The sequence below is a fragment of the Podarcis liolepis genome (assembly GCF_965112155.1).
Source record: "Podarcis liolepis genome assembly, chromosome: 13".
NCBI lineage: Eukaryota > Metazoa > Chordata > Lepidosauria > Squamata > Lacertidae > Podarcis > Podarcis liolepis.
The window spans coordinates 23,113,684-23,130,270 of record NC_139573.1 but is presented as its reverse complement, the minus strand read 5'-3'; the positions used below and the strand labels follow the sequence as shown (position 1 = coordinate 23,130,270).

The window sequence follows — 16,587 nt, the reverse complement described above, 5'->3', positions numbered from 1 at the left end:
AAGTGAATGGCTTTAGCTGCAATTCAGAGGAATGTCCCTACAAATTAACGACTATATACCAAGTTTAGCATGTGATTGAAATGTTTGTTAAGTTGGAGCCTGTTGTTGTTGTTGTTGTTTAGTCGTTTAGTCATGTCTGACTCTTCGTGAACTCATGGACCAGAGCACTCCAGGCACTCCTGTCTTCCACTGCCTCCTGCAGTTTGATCAGACTCATGTTCGTAGCTTCGAGAACACTGTATCCAACCAGCTCATCCTCTGTTGTCCCCTTCTCCTTGTGCCCTCCATCTTTCCCAGCACCAGGGTCTTTTCCAGGGAGTCTTCTCTTCTCATGAGATGGCCAAAGTATTGGAGCCTCAGCTTCATGATCTGTCCTTCCAGTGAGCACTCGGGGCTGAGTTCCTTAAAAATGGAAAGGTTTGATCTTCTTGCAGTCCATGGGACTCGCAAGAGTCTCCTCCAACACCATAATTCAAAAGCATCAATTCTTTGGCAGTCAGCCTTCTTTATGGTCCAGCTCTCACTTCCATACATCCCTACTGGGAAAACCATGGTTTTAACTATATGGACCTTTGTTGGCAAGGTGATGTCTCTGCTTTTTAAGATGCTGTCTACATTTGTCATTGCTTTTCTCCCAAGAAGCAGGCGTCTTTTAATTTTGTGGCTGCTGTCACCATCTGCAGTGATCATGGAGCCCAAGAAAGTAAAATCTCTCACTGCCTCCATTTCTTCCTCTTCTATTTGCCAGGAGGTGATGGGCTCAGTGGCCATGATCTTTGTGTTTTTTTTTATGTTGAGCTTCAGACCATATTTTCTGCTCTCCTCTTTCACCCTCATTAAAAGGTTCTTTAATTCCTCCTCACTTTCTGCCATCAAGGTTGTGTCATCTGCATATCTGAGGTTGTTGATATTTCTTCCAGCAACCTTAATTCCAGCTTGGGATTCATCCAGCCCAGCCTTTCGCATGATGAATTCTGCATATAATTTTGAACCAATTTTGAACCAATCAGTTGTTCCATATCCAGTTCTAACTGTAGCTTCTTGTCCCACATAGAGATTTCTGAGGAGACAGATGAGGTGATCAGGCATTCCCATTTCTTTAAGAACTTGCCATAGTTTGCTGCGGTCGACATAGTCAAAGGCTTTTGCATAGTCAATGAAGCAGAAGTAGGTGTCTTTCTGGAACTCTCTAGCTTTCCCCATAATCCAGCGCATGTTTGCAATTTGGTCTCTGGTTCCTCTGCCCCTTCGAAATCCAGCTTGCACTTCTGGGAATTCTCGGCCCACATACTGCTTAAGCCTGCCTTGTAGAATTTTAAGCATAACCTTGCTAGCATGTGAAATGAGTGCAAATGTGCTGTAGATGGAGCATTCTTTGGCACTGCCCTTCTTTGGGATTTGGATGTAGACTGATCTTCTCCAATCCTCTGGCCACTGCTGAGTTTTCCAAACTTGCTGGCATATTGAGTGTAGCACCTTAACAGCATCATCTTTTAAAATTTTAAATAGTTCAGCTGGAATATCATCACCTCCACTGGCCTTGTTATTTGCAGTGCTTTCTAAGGCCCATTTGACTTCACTCTCCAGGATGTCTGGCTCAAGGTCAGCAACCACACTACCTGAGGTGTACGAGACATCCATATCTTTCTGGTATAATTCCTCTGTGTATTCTTGCCACCTCTTCTTGATGTCTTCTGCTTCTCTTAGGTCCTTACCACTTTTGTCCCTTATTATGGTAATCTTTGTACAAAATGTTCCTTTCATATCTCCTTGCTATTTTCTTGAACAGATCTCTGGTTTTTCCCATTCTATTTTTCCCCTCTATTTCTTTGCATTGCTCATTTAAGAAGGCCTTGTTGTCTCTCCTTGCTATTTTTTGAAAATCTGCATTCAATTTCCTGTATCTTTCACTATCTCCCTCGCATTTTGCTTGCCTTCTCTCCCCCGCTATTTGTAAGGCCTCGTTGGACAGCCACTTTGCTTTCTTGCATTTCCTTTTCATTGGGATGGTTTTAGTTGCTGCCTCTTGTATAATGTTACGAGCCTCCATCCATAGTTCTTCAGGCACTCTGTCCACGAAATCTAAATCCTTAAACCTGTTCCTCACTTCCACTAAGTATTCATAAGGGATTTGATTTAGATTGTATCTTACCGGCCCAGTGGTTTTCCCTACTTTCTTTAGCTTAAGCTTGAATTTTGCTATAAGAAGCTGATGATCTGGTCCACAGTCAGCTCCAGGTCTTGTTGTTGCTGACTGTATAGAGCTTCTCCATCTTTGGCTGCAGAGAATATAATCAATCTGATTTTGATGCTGCCCATCTGGTGATGTCCATGTGTAGAGTCGTCTCTTGTGTTGTTGGAAAAGAGTGTTTGTGATGACCAGCTTGTTCTCTTGGCAGAACTCTATTAGCCTTTGCCCTGCTTTGTTTTGAACTCCAAGGCCAAACTTGCCAGTTGTTCCTTTTATCTCTTGACTCCCTACTTTAGCATTCCAATCCCCTATAATGGGAACATCCTTCTTTGGTGTCATTTCTAGAAGGTGTTGTAAGTCGTCATAGAATTGGTCAATTTCAGTTACTTCAGCACCAGTGGTTGGTGCATAAACTTGGATTACTGTGATGTTAAAAGGTCTGCCTTGGATTCGTATCAAGATCATTCTATCATTTTTGAGATTGCATCCCAGGACAGCTTTTGCCACTCTTTTGTTGACTATGAGGGCCACTCCATTTCTTTTATGGGATTCTTGCCCACAGTAGTCGATATTATGGTCATTCAAACTGAATTTGCCCATTCCCGTCCATTTTAGTTCACTGATGCCCAGGATGTCAATATTTATTCTTGCCATCTCATTTTTGACCACATCCAACTTACCAAGGTTCATGGTACCTTTCACTTCCAGGCATATCCGCAACTGAGTGACCTTTCGGCTTTGGCCCAGCTGCTTCATCAGCTCTGAATCTACTTGTTCTTGCCCTCCGCTCTTCCTCAGTAGCATGTTGGACGCCTTCCGACCTGAGGGGCTCATCTTTCAGCGTCATAACTTTTATATGCCTGTTATCTTTGTCAATGGAGTTTTCTTGGCAGGGATACTGGAGTGGCTTGCCGGTTCCTGCTCCAGGTGGATCACGTTTGGTCAAAACTATGACCTGTCCATCTTGGGTGGCCCTGCACGGCATAGCTCATAGCTTCTCTGAGTTATTCAAGCCCCTTTACCATGTCAAGGCAGTGATCCATGAAGGAGGTGGATCTTGTAGGTAGTTGCTAAAGAAGAAAATGGTTGTGTATAATTATTTGCTACAGAGTCCCTGTCAGGGGAAAAGGTGGGGTATTAAGTACAGCGGCTATTGTACAGCAGCTAGATAACAGTTTATCAGACAAGATAACTTCCAAATGTATGATCGAGCTTCACACACACACACACACACACACACACACACAAATGGAGCTCTCAAAAAGGGTTTTCTGACTTCTTAATGACAATAAGCCTGAACAAAAAAGTTTTAGGAAGGTTAACAGGAATGTACTTAACTTGGTCCAGTCTTTGAAGAATGTTTAGATCCTTCAATTGTTGCAAAAGCAGGAGACCAATTCTTTATGATAGGTGGACTCCACAATCTATACATCTGACACAACACACACTGATACAGATACATTTACATGATAAAATAGAAATTTACAAAGAAGGAAGGAAGAAATGAAGAATCTACAAAATACATGACCAACCTAAATAGAACAGCACAGATGAAAATAATTGTAAATTCATAACAAGAAAAGTTTAGGGTTATTGCTCTATTTTTAATCCACTAACTTTAAAAGGGATGGAACTTTTTGTTCTAATAGAGGAGGACTTTCAAAATTACTTTGCTCTGCATTTTTCTATTTGAATAATTTTTAGCATTTTAATAATATGAAAATAATATCTATCTAGTCTAGTGGTTAAAATGTGAGGTTTTTATCTAGGACAGCAAGGTTTAAAAAATGCTTTAAACACCACACAAAACAGCCATAACTCCTAGCCTTATTTTGCTTACAGATTATGCTAACACACAATGATCCTCACAGATGTCATTAAAACTCCAAAAACACCGCTTAATAGCGTACATTCATAATCAAATGTATTACATTGTACAATAGAATACAAATATAATTACAAATGAAAAAATAACCATTAAAACATAATTCAGATAGACATGTTTACTATAGAATAAGTGTTTACTTTCTCTGATTAAGACCACATATCTTCTTTTTCAGATGGGAACGATTGTAATATATGCTCAGAAGAAAAATATCCAAATAATAATCAGGATATGTGTATTCCCAAGGAAACAACCTTTTTGTCCTATGAGGAACCTCTGGGCATCAGTTTAGCCTGCTTTGCTTTTACTTTTTCTGTGATCACAGTTTTGGTCCTGGGAACATTTTTGAAGCACCACCACACACCCATTGTCAAAGCAAACAACAAAGACCTCACTTATATGCTGCTAATTTCTCTCCTGCTCTGCTTCCTGTCTGCATTGCTATTCATTGGACAACCTGAAATTGTGGCCTGCCTCCTCCGACAGATGGCTTTTGGTGTTATCTTCTCAGTGGCTGTTTCTTGTGTGCTAGCAAAAACCATGACAGTGGTTTTGGCTTTCATGGCCACCAAGCCAGGATCCAGGATGAGGAAGTGGGTGGGGAAGAGACTGGCTATTGCCATTGTGATGTCTTGTTCCTTTATTCAAGTAGGCATCTGTACTGTGTGGATGGCATTGTCGCCACCATTTCCAGATGTTGACATGCACTCAATTACTAAAGAAATCGTACTGGAATGTAATGAGGGCTCCGTAACTATGTTTTACTCTGTGTTGAGCTACATGGGCTTCCTGGCTCTTGTCAGCTTCACTGTAGCTTTCTTTGCCAGGAAGTTACCTGACAGTTTCAATGAAGCGAAGTTCATCACTTTCAGCATGTTGGTCTTTTGCAGTGTTTGGGTATCTTTTGTTCCAACCTACCTTAGTACCAAGGGAAAATACATGGTTGCTGTGGAGATCTTTTCTATCTTAGCATCCGGTGCTGGCCTGCTGGGTTGCATCTTTGCACCAAAATGCTACGTTATTGTGTTGCGGCCTGAGCTGAATGAAAGGGAACATCTAACAAGAAATAAGACCTGAAGAATTTGAGTGCATAGAATGCATACATAGGGTTCACAAGACAAGGGGTTAAAATTGGCTTGTTCTGCTATGTTATCTTCTTTCCTTTATCATATTGTGAGCTCCTGTGTTAAATAAAATTGTTTAATTGTACACTGCAATGGAAAATAAATCTGTAATGTGTCTGTATTTAGATTGTGAAGCATGGCATGGTCGCTTCTATTGAAGCTAAAGCAGAGCTGAGAGAAGAGTTTAGCAGTTTTAGATTAAGTGGGGCTGTATCTCAACTTGTCTGTTACAAGGTGTTTAGCTTAAAATCAGATGAAAGCTCTAGTTTTACAAGTCTATTTGCTTATCTCTCTCCAAGTAAAGAGCCTCAGGCTAATGGAGACTGGAATGGAGGAAGGACAAAGCTTGGAATTTTAGCACTCGAAGATATGTATATTGGAATTCAAGTAAAGTGAGCTATGCTTGGACAAGTGTAGGGTATTATGCAGGTATCTGAAAGTAACTTTGTTTCAAGTTGTTTTGGAATGAAATTCTGCAGTAAATCTTTTGAACCATATTTTTGCACTGAAGAATTTTTATTTCGAAGAGTCAGTTTTTATTCATATGATTTGCCCCCATATGTGCACTGTTAATGGCCTCAATAGCCCAGGTGCTGAGATCTTTGGGGGAAGTCCTTTTCTTGTTCTTGCCACCCTCACAGGTTCACTTGGTAGGGAAGCAGGAGAGGGCCTTCTCATTGGCTGCACACAGATTTGGGAACTCCCTCCATAGAGAATTTCCCGGTTTCCCTCCCTTCAGCAAGTGACAACAGCTGACAGCAGGTGACAGCAGGCAGCCAGACGAGAATACATATAGGGGTCTGTCAGTGCCTATAGCTTGATGGATCACAGGTCCATCGTACAAAGTGTCTCATAGCTGGCATTCAAACTCATAACTCTCTGGTAAAAAGGGTGCTGTGAGGGAGTTAATGCTTCTGACCAACATCCTCTTTTTTAATGTGGATTTATGAGGGAGCATTTATTGAGACCACTCATGATGCAATAGGAAGGAGACACAGGCATAATGCATCCATGACTACCTTGTTGCTAACCCCTAGCACAAATATTTGAATCTAGTGTCTTCTTCATGCTGAGGGTCATCCCAAACTTTACCATGCCTTCCTATCTAACTAAAGTGTGAGGGAAATTTTCTCTCCAGAATACATGACAAACAACTTTTCTTAATTCCTAAAGGACTCCACATCCTTCATTTAGGAATTGTTGTTAATGTAATAATTAACTACACAATTAGCTAGTCAGAAGGACTTTCATTTGTTATTATGTTCAACCAAATCCCTGTGGAACTTCTTTGGCTGTTAGCAGAACAGAGAGCAAAGAGTGTGAAGGTTGTCATAAATATATCCAGTGCAAATCAGAGATATGGAGTGGCACTGGAAACAGACAGGGGTTCACAGATCTGCTCTTGGATACTCCAGCCTTCAGACTTCTGTACTGACGATGGTGGTTGTAGTCATTTTGCTGCTGGCTCTGCTTCCTCCAATGGGATGCCAGACTCACGCTGTTCAGTGCAATATCTATTACCCACAGCCTCCACTTCACAAATATCATCAACAAGGAGATTTCATAATTGGTGGAATTGCTTATCATGCTGGTGTCATCGTCAGTGAACCAGCCTTCAGGGAAGAACCCCTGCCAACATTGACAGAACCATTTGTGTAAAGCCTGAATGATTATTTGCTTTTCTTTCCAAATATTGATTTGTTTTATATAATAAAAAAATTCCACTGGGATAATTTGTGCAAGAGCTGCAGCCACTGAATACAAAACTTAGGGAGAAATCCTATTCACCAAAAGCTAGTGTAAAGTAAGATGCTATAAATTAATGCAGCATAAAGTTGCACTACATCTAAACTTGTTCAGTAGAAAGGCCCCTGCTTCTACGCCTGACTGAGGGAAAACAAGCCTTTAAACTATGTATTATGCCAGGTTGCCAAGTCACACGACCAAGCTGGACATGCTTAGGATCTAGCAAAGTCTCTACTCTCCGATTCCACCCCTGCCTTGCTCCTGGAATGCTCCCTTTTCCAGTCTTAGACCAGCTTGGCTCAACCAGTTTCATCACAGTCAGCTTGGTAGAGATGACCAAGTTATGCTGATATATGCTCAGCTGAACTGGGATTGGGGACTTAAGGCCAACTGAGCGTAATTGAGCCCGAGATCCTGTGCATCCTAAAATGCTCATCCTGGGGGATCTTGCCATAGGATTGCCTCCCCAATCTGCTCCATCTTAACCATGACAGTTTAAAATAATAAACACCATCCCATCTGTTTTGTTATATTTTAACTTTATTTTCAAATAAGCTTTATAATGAAATAAATTATAAAAATCTAAAAACTTACTTAAATCAGAATGGAGAGTTTCTGGAGCGCCTCGAGTCAGTATACCTGAAGGAGATTCTCCACCCCCATCATTCAGCCAGGACAATGCGGTCCAGCTCCGAGGGCCTTCTGGAGGTTCCCTCCCTATGAGAAATGAGATTATGGGGAACCAGGCAGAGGGCCTTGTCGGTAGTGACGTCTGCCCTGTGGAACGCCTTCCCTCCAGATGTCAAAGAAATAAACAACTATCTGACTTTTAGATGACATCCGAAGGCAGCCCTATTTAGGGAGGTTTATAATGTTTGATGTTTTATTGCGCTTTTAATATTCTGTTAGAAGCCGCCCAGAGTGGCTGGGGAAACCCAGCCAGATGGGTGGGATATAAATAATAAATAATTGTTATTGTTGCTGTTGTAGTAAATGTGACTTGTGACATAGTTAATCTTTTATATTTATGTAGGCCACCTTATAAATATTCTCACCTTAGATATAAATACTGTAATAATTGATTGTTAAAAAAGGAGACACAGAACACAGTGATAATAACTAAACTAAGTATGGAATATCCTTCTGAAAAAGAATCTCACACTTCTTTCAGCATAGTCCCTAAGCATTACCAGCACATCCTGGCTTTGGCTTTCACAGTCAAAGAGATCAATGAAAACCCTCACCTCTTACCCAATCTCACTTTGGGCTTCCACATATATGACAGCTATTTCAATGCAAGGAGGACTTATCATGCTACAATGCTACTTTTATCCACAGAGGAGAGATTTATCCCTAACTACATATGTGAGCAACAGAAAGATCTAATAGCAGTCATTGGAGGAGTGGATGCCCAAATTTCCATCAATGTGGCAACAGTCTTGAATAAGTATAAGGTTCCACAGGTAGGTCAACTCTGCTTTCTCTTTCCCTCCCTCCCTCTGTGTGATACCCCACATTTCCTATTCTATTATTTCAAGACATTAATATGTGCTTTGAAAATAATGTGACTTCCTTTTTTATGAATCCCTCATGCAAACCAAGTTTTAGGCTCCTGTTCCTGATATGGTTTTTAAGATGCTGTACAGTAAGTGCTGCTGTTTCTTTTGTGTTGCTGTATTTATTTTAGGAGGAGTTTAAAATGCAATTTGGGGGTGCTGGTTGACAGGGCTGGAAATGAATTTTATTCTCTCAACTTAATTCGCATTTGGTTGGGGTTTGTTTCATGTTTCCTTAGTGAAATTGTGTCCTTTTTTGTTAGGCAGAAGAACATTGTTTGTATGAAGGAGGAAATGGCATCAGGCAGGATCAACATAGTATAGGGGAACCCCCATAAGGGGCCTGAGAGCAGGATTGACCACAGCATGCCCAAACCTGGGTTGTGTATCTGCCTGGGTGGAAACTCCACCCTGGTTACCTAGTGAGACCTTGATTGCTTGGCTTGCACCACAGCAAGGTTGAACCCAGGCCAACACCCATGGGATGGGCTTGGGCTGGTCCAAATCCAGCGGCTCCGTTCCATCATCATGGGGCTTGTGGAATATGAACTGATCCTGTCGCTAATGGCATGCCAAATATTACACTTCCTGCTGATGTTAATCAAAATTTGGTCTGATTTTATCCTATAACCGTTGTACAGTCTGATTATTTCGCTGCTCTCATTGGTCAAATAATGTGTCAATAAGAATTTTGCTCTGAGAATGTTGCTGTAATCAAGCAATTATAGATGCAAACTTTGAGCAAGGAAATCCTCAGTGCATTTCCTCTCAGTGCATAGATCCACTTGATGGCTATTGATCATTGTATATTCTTTCAGCCATGAATGCCTAACTCGAGCATTGGAATAGTCAAATTCAGTACCTGACGTTGTATTTCTAAGAGTTGCTAATATAATGTATGGGTGGAATTCACTGACAAATCAATTCATCAGTGGAAATTGGAGCGGGGTGGTGTGGTCTTGGTGTTTTGTGTGTTGTTGTTTTTTTTGCAATTTTCTTGCTTCCTTTTGCCCCCAAGGTTGAATATATCTGCTGGGGGGTGGTCCCCAGTCCTCTGTAACAGATATATTTCATTCCTCCTAGAGATGGAATTGTGAGAATTCATGCTCTGGTGGATGGCTATCTGTCCTAGGTTCCTTAGCAGATGTTCTTGTTTTGCAAGGGCTTGGACTCTTGGGGTCCCTTCCAACTCTTCAATTCTATGAGAGTCTATAGTTGGCTTCCATCAGCAGAGGTGAAAGCACTGGTTTCCAATTTCCATGAATGGTTTTGAAAGCTTCAATATGCAAGATGCATTCTATTATTACATCTTTTCTTTCTCTCCCATAAAATCACTTTAGCTCATATATGGCTCTGCTCCATTGAAAGCAGATGGAAACCCAGGAATTTCTTTCTACCAGATGGTTCCTCATCAAGCACTTCAATACAAAGGAATTCTCTCTTTGCTTCTTTATTTCAAATGGATATGGATTGGGGTACTAGTAATGGATAATGAAAATGGTGAAATGTTTTTGCAAACTGTTTTGCCAAAATTTTCCCAGAAAGGTGTCTGTTTTGACTTTATAAAAAGAATCCCTATGGTTATGTCCGCCTCTGAATTTGATGAAATTCTTGAAGATGGATTAAAAATACATAATGAACTTCTGAATAGTACAGCCAGTGTGGTTGTGTTTTATGGTGACTCTTATTCCATGGTGATTTTGAGATGGATTCCATATTTTGCAGAACATCCACCAAGTCTACCAAAAGGTATAGTGTGGATAACAACAGTTGCAATGGAGCTCACTTCACAGCTATATCAAAAGAATTGGGACACAGAAATATTCCATGGTGTCCTGTCCTTCACAGTCCATTCCAATGACATACCAGCATTCAAAGCATTTGTTGAGAGCCAAAATCCTTTAAGCACAAAAGGAGATGGTTTCATCAGAGACTTCTGGCAACAGGCCTTTGACTGTGTGTTTGCAGATCCAAATGTGGAAGATGTGATGGGGAATATTTGTACTGGGGAGGAGAAACTAGAGAGCCTTCCTTCTCCATTCTTTGAGATGAGCATGAATGGCCACAGTTACAGCATCTACAATGCTGTCTGTGCTGTAGCCCACGCTTTGCATTACATGTCTTCAACTAGACTCAAATATCAAGCAATGGAAAGAAGAGGTGGATGGAAGTACCAAAATCAACAATTGTGGCAGGTAACATGCTCAACATTGTCAAGAGGCAGAGCACCATAAATGTACTATAATAGTCTTTAATTTGCATAAATACTGTGTCCCCAATTCCTTCCCAACCTAAGGTATATAACATATATCGCTTTAATAACACTTCTTCCTTTCCGTTTCCTAAATTACTGGATGATTTCTAAATTACTATTTGATTCTCTCAATCAGCCAGGTTAACCCAACTCATTGCACCCTCCAGATTTTGTTTGACTACATTTCCCATCACCCCAGACCACTTTGTACACAGACTGGGGCTAATGGCAGTTTTAGTGAAAGCCCAGCTCCATATTTTGTGATAGGTAGAAATTCTGTTATGAATTTGGTGCATCTAATTCATTCTGTTAAATTATTGAGCCTGAACCAGGCCTTCTGGGAGCAGATCTACATGAATATGTATGCCCCTTGAAGTCACATATTTTATTTAAAAATAATAATAAATAGAAACAGAAGTTTCAGAAACTAACATGCTTTAAAGTCAATTTATTAGAAACTGCTGCTCCTTTTCTGAATTACAAAGAGTGAGGTTTACATATGTTCATCTTATTTATTTTTTGTTGTATTTTGCAATGCTACCTTCCGAGTGGGTGCATATACATTAATGAGTTAGGCACCTGAATCACTTTTTTAAAAAAATAAAATAAAATACTTTCTGGTGTCAGAAGTTGGTCATTTTCTCACTGAGTCAACACAAGCTAAAATGGTGTTGGCCTAATTGACTATTGAAACATTAAACGTGTTTCAACACTCTGAAAAATATAGAAACAGAAGCTTCAGAACCTAACGTGCTTTAAAGTCAATTTAGTAGAATCTGCTGCTCCTTTTATGAATTACAAAGAGTGAGCTTCTTTATCGTAATGACCGCTCCCCGCTTAAAACGGGGGACGCCCTTTGCGTGGATGCGCGCAGCCCTAGATCTGGAACAGCCCCATCAGCATAGGCTTGGCTTTGCCTTTCCTCATGTGGGATACCTGGAGGTCTCCGCCTACCTCAGTCAGTTGTCCAATCCCACCTGGGGGAAGCGTTGCCAAGGAGACCAGGCCAGGGATGGGAGGGATTACCTGCCCACACAATAGAGGGAGGATCTTACCTGGGAAACCTCACTTGGCTCCAGAGCTTCTCCCACCCTACCCACCCTCAGTTAATGTCTTCTTTGCAGGTTAACTTTTCTTCATAGGTTTTGCAGGTTAACTTATCTTCACAGGTATGCGGGCTCTGCTACGTTAAGGTCGCTGTTAAAGGGCCGGAAAGGAATTTCCCTGCATTGGCAGGTTTCGCCTTTCCCGTAGCAAAATGTCACAACTTTGGCAGTATCAGGTCTTGGGCGGAATCCTTTAGTCCATCTTCCTCTTTGCGGCGGCGATACCAGGGTTCCCCGTTAAAGGGGTTTCTGAAGGGAGGCTTTGACTGTACGCCGAAAGGTCGTCATTGCTCTCCCCTGTGGCGGCGGCGTAACGGGGGCAGCTATCTCTGCTTGAACATATGTTCTCCAGAGCCCCATCCCCCCCCCACACACTGGATAACTATGAAGCTCCCTAGGTCCCCGGCTGGGGACCGGGGAGGGAGAATACCCAATGCCTGAGCCAAGGTCTACCCACATTTGAAATTTAATAAAGTAGTGGCCAATTTAATCCCATAGCACGTTGTCTTGAGTCGTTATTCCACATGACGGGGGGGGGGACCGCTTGGGATCTGGGGAATCTGCCTGTCCACGCAAATACCTTCTCACCCAAAAACCATAAACAGGATATGACTTTACTATCAACAATCCAACTGCAGCCTTTTCTCAACTCTTCCCTTCTCCTCCTCAAACCAGCTACATATTTTTCTCAGACGTGTCTTGTTTAACAACAGCGGTGGGGACAAGATTTCCTTTGATGAGAATGGAGAGTTAGTGGCTGGATTTGATGTGATCAGCTGGATTGTTTCCTCAAACCAATCATTTCAAAGAGTGAAGGTTGGGAATGTTGATCCCAACCAACAGTTCACCATCAATGGGGATTCCATAACTTGGCCCAGCCATTTTAACCAGGTAAGCCTCAATGGTCACCCATTTGAGTAAGACACCTGGTTCTGAGTAAGCACTTGCATTCTGCCCTGATGTCTAAAATTAGATTAATTATAAATAAGGAAATCCAATAAAATACTGAGAGTCTGGTTTGGAACTTTTTAGAAAATGGAAAAATTACAATGGATGGATGGATAAGAAATTCCTGTCTATATTAATTGAGAAGTTGTTTGGGAAAAGTATAAAAATGAAATCTCTTGACTGGTTTATATATACAAGGAATCACAATCTATGCCCTTAATCAAGCTCCATCCTTTCCAGAATATGGTTTCTTAACAGTCTGTTGTACTATAATTCTCATGTTGATTAAAAAATATTGCACTTGCTAGCACAATTGGTATACTTTACTGAAAGGAAGTGTAATTTAAGAATACCTAAAAGTTGGCTTCAATATTCTAATCTCATACTTCTCAAAATTACTATTCTGGGTTCTCATATATGGATTAGTCTCAGCCTCTTTCCTTATGCACTGAGCGGTGCCATCCCGGAACTAGGAAAAGAGTGAAAGATGGGGAGCCATTTTGCTGTTATGATTGCATCCCATGCCCAGAAGGGAAGATTTCGGCTCAGGAAGGTGAGTATTCTGCACAAACTGTACAGTTTAAAAGTGAATGGCTTTAGCTGGAATTCAGAGGAATGTGCCTATAAATTAACAACTTTATACCAGGTTTAGCATGTGATTGAAATGTTTATTAAGCCTGTAGGTAGTTGCTGAAGAAGAAACTGGTTTGTGTCTGTGATTATTTGCCTCAGAGTCCCTGTCACAGAAATATTTTGGGTATTAAGTACAGTGGCTTTTGTACAATAGCTAGATAATGGGCAGTACTAGTAACAGTTTATCAGAGAAGATAACTTCCAAATGTATGATCAAGCTTCAAACAAACACACACACACAGAGAGAGAGAGAGAGAGAGAGAGAGAGAGAGAGAGAGATCAAAAATGATTTTCTGACTTATCATCAATGGCAATAAGCCTGAAAGAAAAAGTTTTAGGAATGAACTTAACTTGGTCCAGTCTTTGAAGAGTGTTTAGATCCTTCAATTGTTGCAATAGCAGGAGACCGATTCTTTATGATAAGTAGACTCCACAATCTATCCATCTGACACAAGACACACTGATACAGATACATTTACGTGATAAAAATGGAAATTTACAGAGATAGAAGGAATTAATGAAAAATTAAGAGAATACATGACCAACCTAAATAGAACAGCACAGACAAAAATAATTGGAAATTAAAAAAATAAAGTTTCGAGTTTTTGCTCTATATTTTTATCTATTAACAGGGTTTGCAACTTTTTGTTCCAGGAGAGGACTTTCAAAATTACTATGCTTTGCATTTTAATAAAGTGAAAATAATATCTATCTAGTCTAGTGGTTAAAATGTGAGGTTTTTATCTGTTACACCAAGGTTTAAAAAATCCTTCCAACACTACACAAAATAGCCATAACTCCTAGCCTTATTTTGCTTACAGATTATAGTACTAACACACAATGTTCCTCGCAGATGTTGGTTAAAACTCCACACACACTACTTAATAGGGCTTTCACCAGACAAGACAGGAAAAATTCATAATCAAATTTAATATGTTGTTCATTAGAATACAAAAACCATTGCATATTAAATAATAACAATTAAAACATAGTTCAGATAAACATAATTTCTACAGAATATGTGTTCACTCTCCCTGATTAATACCAAATATTTTCTTTTTCAGACATGAATGAGTGTAATATATGCTCAGAAGAAAAATGTCCAAATAGCAATCAGGATATGTGTATTCCCAAGGAAATAACCTTTTTATCCTATGAAGAACCTCTGGGCATCAGTTTAGCCTGCAGTGCTTTTGCTTTTTCCTTCATCACAGCTTTGGTTCAGGGAACATTTTTGAAGCACCACCACACACCCATTGTCAAAGCCAACAATCGGGACCTCACCTACACTCTCCTCATTGCCCTTCTCTTCTGCTTCCTTTGTGCATTGCTATTCATGGGAAAGCCTGAGAAGGTGACATGCCTCTTCCGACAAACTGCTTTTGGCACCATCTTTTCAGTGGCTGTTTCTTGCGTGTTGGCAAAAACCATGACAGTGGTTTTAGCTTTCATGGCCACCAAGCCAGGATCCAAGATGAGGAAGTGGATGGGGAAGAGACTGTCTATTGCCATTGTGGTTTCCTGTTCTTTTATTCAAGGAGGCATCTGTACTGTGTGGTTAGCATCCTCACCCCCATTCCCAGATGTTGACATGAACTCAATGGTTCAAGAAATTGTACTGGAATGTAATGAGGGCTCTGTGACTATGTTTTACTGTGTCCTGGGCTACATGGGCTTCCTGGCTCTTGTCAGCTTCACTGTGGCTTTCCTTGCCAGGAAGTTACCTGACAGTTTCAATGAAGCCAAGTTTATCACTTTCAGCATGTTGGTCTTTTGCAGTGTTTGGCTGTCCTTTATTCCCTCCTACCTCAGTACCAGGGGGAAATACATGGTTGCAGTGGAGATCTTTTCTATCTTAGCCTCTGGTGCTGGACTCCTGGGATTCATCTTTGCCCCCAAATGCTATATTATTGTGTTGCGGCCTGAACTAAATAACAGGGAACATCTAATAAGAAATAAGACCTAAGGAATCTGAGGGCCTTCAATGTACTTTATTTTGCTTGTTTGTTAGTTTTTTATTTATAAAAAATGTTGAACTATATAAATTTTCCCATAGCCTCCCACATTCTCTGAACATTTAAATTTTATTTGGAGAATTTAATTAAGATTTTGCAGCCAAAAGGGGAGGGGGGAATATATGCATCCTGCCCCTGCATTTATTGTTCAGGCAACTCCCCATTTACTTGGGGGTTGCATTACTTTCTTTCCTGTAGCCCTTTTGGACCCCTTAGGATTTTTATTTTTTTTTAATGTTATGAAGTCAGCTGAAAACACCAACCCTTCAAAAGAAACACTGAGGACTGAGGGCAAGAGCTGATCATGAAGCAGCACAGAACCAACTTGCATGATGTCAGTATTTCATTCTCTCATCGCAGGGTCATGTGAACCTCTGATTACATTCCATAACACTGTAAGTGTGGGAATGGAAGTCAGAGTTTCTGTTCCCACACTTACAGTGTTATGGAATGTAAACAGAGGATCACGTGATCCTGCGATGAGAGTATAAAATACGGAGCAGTCACCGTTCGTGATTGATTCTGGTGCGACACGACATCTGTGTAAAGACAGAAGCCTGTTTATTGAGCTCCAGAAGCTCAATAAACAGGCTTCTGTCTTTACACAGATATCGCATCACACCGGAATTGATCACGAACGATGACTGCACATGCTGACTGGAACAAAGTGTGATCAAGCATCCTATACCTCCAGGTATAAGGCGGTATATAAATTCAAATAATAATAATAATAATAATAATAATAATAATAATAATAATCTTGAAGACCTGTGTTTTATCTTGGTGTTCTGATTTTACTTGTCAGAGATAATAAAGACCTCATCCACTTTCTTGAATGGTGTGTTCTCTAAACTATTAATCCTATTATTCTGACTGCTGATGTGGGATACATGCCATGAGATTAAAAATCCTTGTTAATATCCAGAACTGTGCATGCGTGTGCACACACACATCCACCACAGCTCCAATGTAACACGCAGCAAAACTACTTTTTATGCACCAACATTATCTAGGACATGTTTCTAGGAGTCACATGTTTCTAGGAGTCACAAATGATTCCTGAGTGCAGGGTGGGGACCACAGGTGGACAAACTACCCCAGAAGGAAGGAGCATGACACGTCCACCACC

General features: G+C 40.7%; 2 protein-coding genes across 3 annotated transcripts; both read left to right on the top strand.

The window, feature by feature from the left end:
* Window positions 1-7,858: 7,858 nt before the first annotated feature.
* Window positions 7,859-12,730, top strand: LOC310692308 (vomeronasal type-2 receptor 26-like). 2 transcript variants are annotated; one of them, XM_083473027.1, is made up of 3 exons: window positions 7,859-8,409; window positions 9,843-10,697; window positions 12,576-12,730. In XM_083473027.1, the coding sequence occupies exons 1-3, from the start codon at window positions 8,077-8,079 to the stop codon at window positions 12,597-12,599; spliced, it is 1,212 nt and encodes a 403-aa protein (XP_083329153.1). In that variant the 5' UTR covers window positions 7,859-8,076; the 3' UTR covers window positions 12,600-12,730. The 2 variants fall into 2 exon arrangements, with proteins under 2 accessions (XP_083329153.1, XP_083329152.1); XM_083473026.1 differs by lacking the exon at window positions 12,576-12,730 and having other exon boundaries at window positions 9,843-11,048.
* A 560-nt stretch (window positions 12,731-13,290) lies between these two features.
* LOC310691583 (vomeronasal type-2 receptor 26-like) lies at window positions 13,291-15,409 on the top strand (the record flags this gene model as incomplete). The annotated part of the gene is made up of 2 exons (XM_083471442.1): window positions 13,291-13,363; window positions 14,508-15,409. Exon 2 carries the CDS (start codon window positions 14,510-14,512, stop codon window positions 15,407-15,409), a length of 900 nt encoding a protein of 299 aa, XP_083327568.1. The 5' UTR covers window positions 13,291-13,363; window positions 14,508-14,509.
* Window positions 15,410-16,587: the final 1,178 nt, after the last annotated feature.

Coding starts and splice junctions, on each gene's coding strand:
- LOC310692308 (XM_083473026.1), top strand. CDS start 8,077: ATGGAATATCCTTCTGAAAAAGAATCTCACACTTCTTTCAGCATAGTC. Junction 8,410..9,842: donor ATAAGTATAAGGTTCCACAG/GTAGGTCAACTC, acceptor AAATCACTTTAG/CTCATATATGGCTCTGCTCC.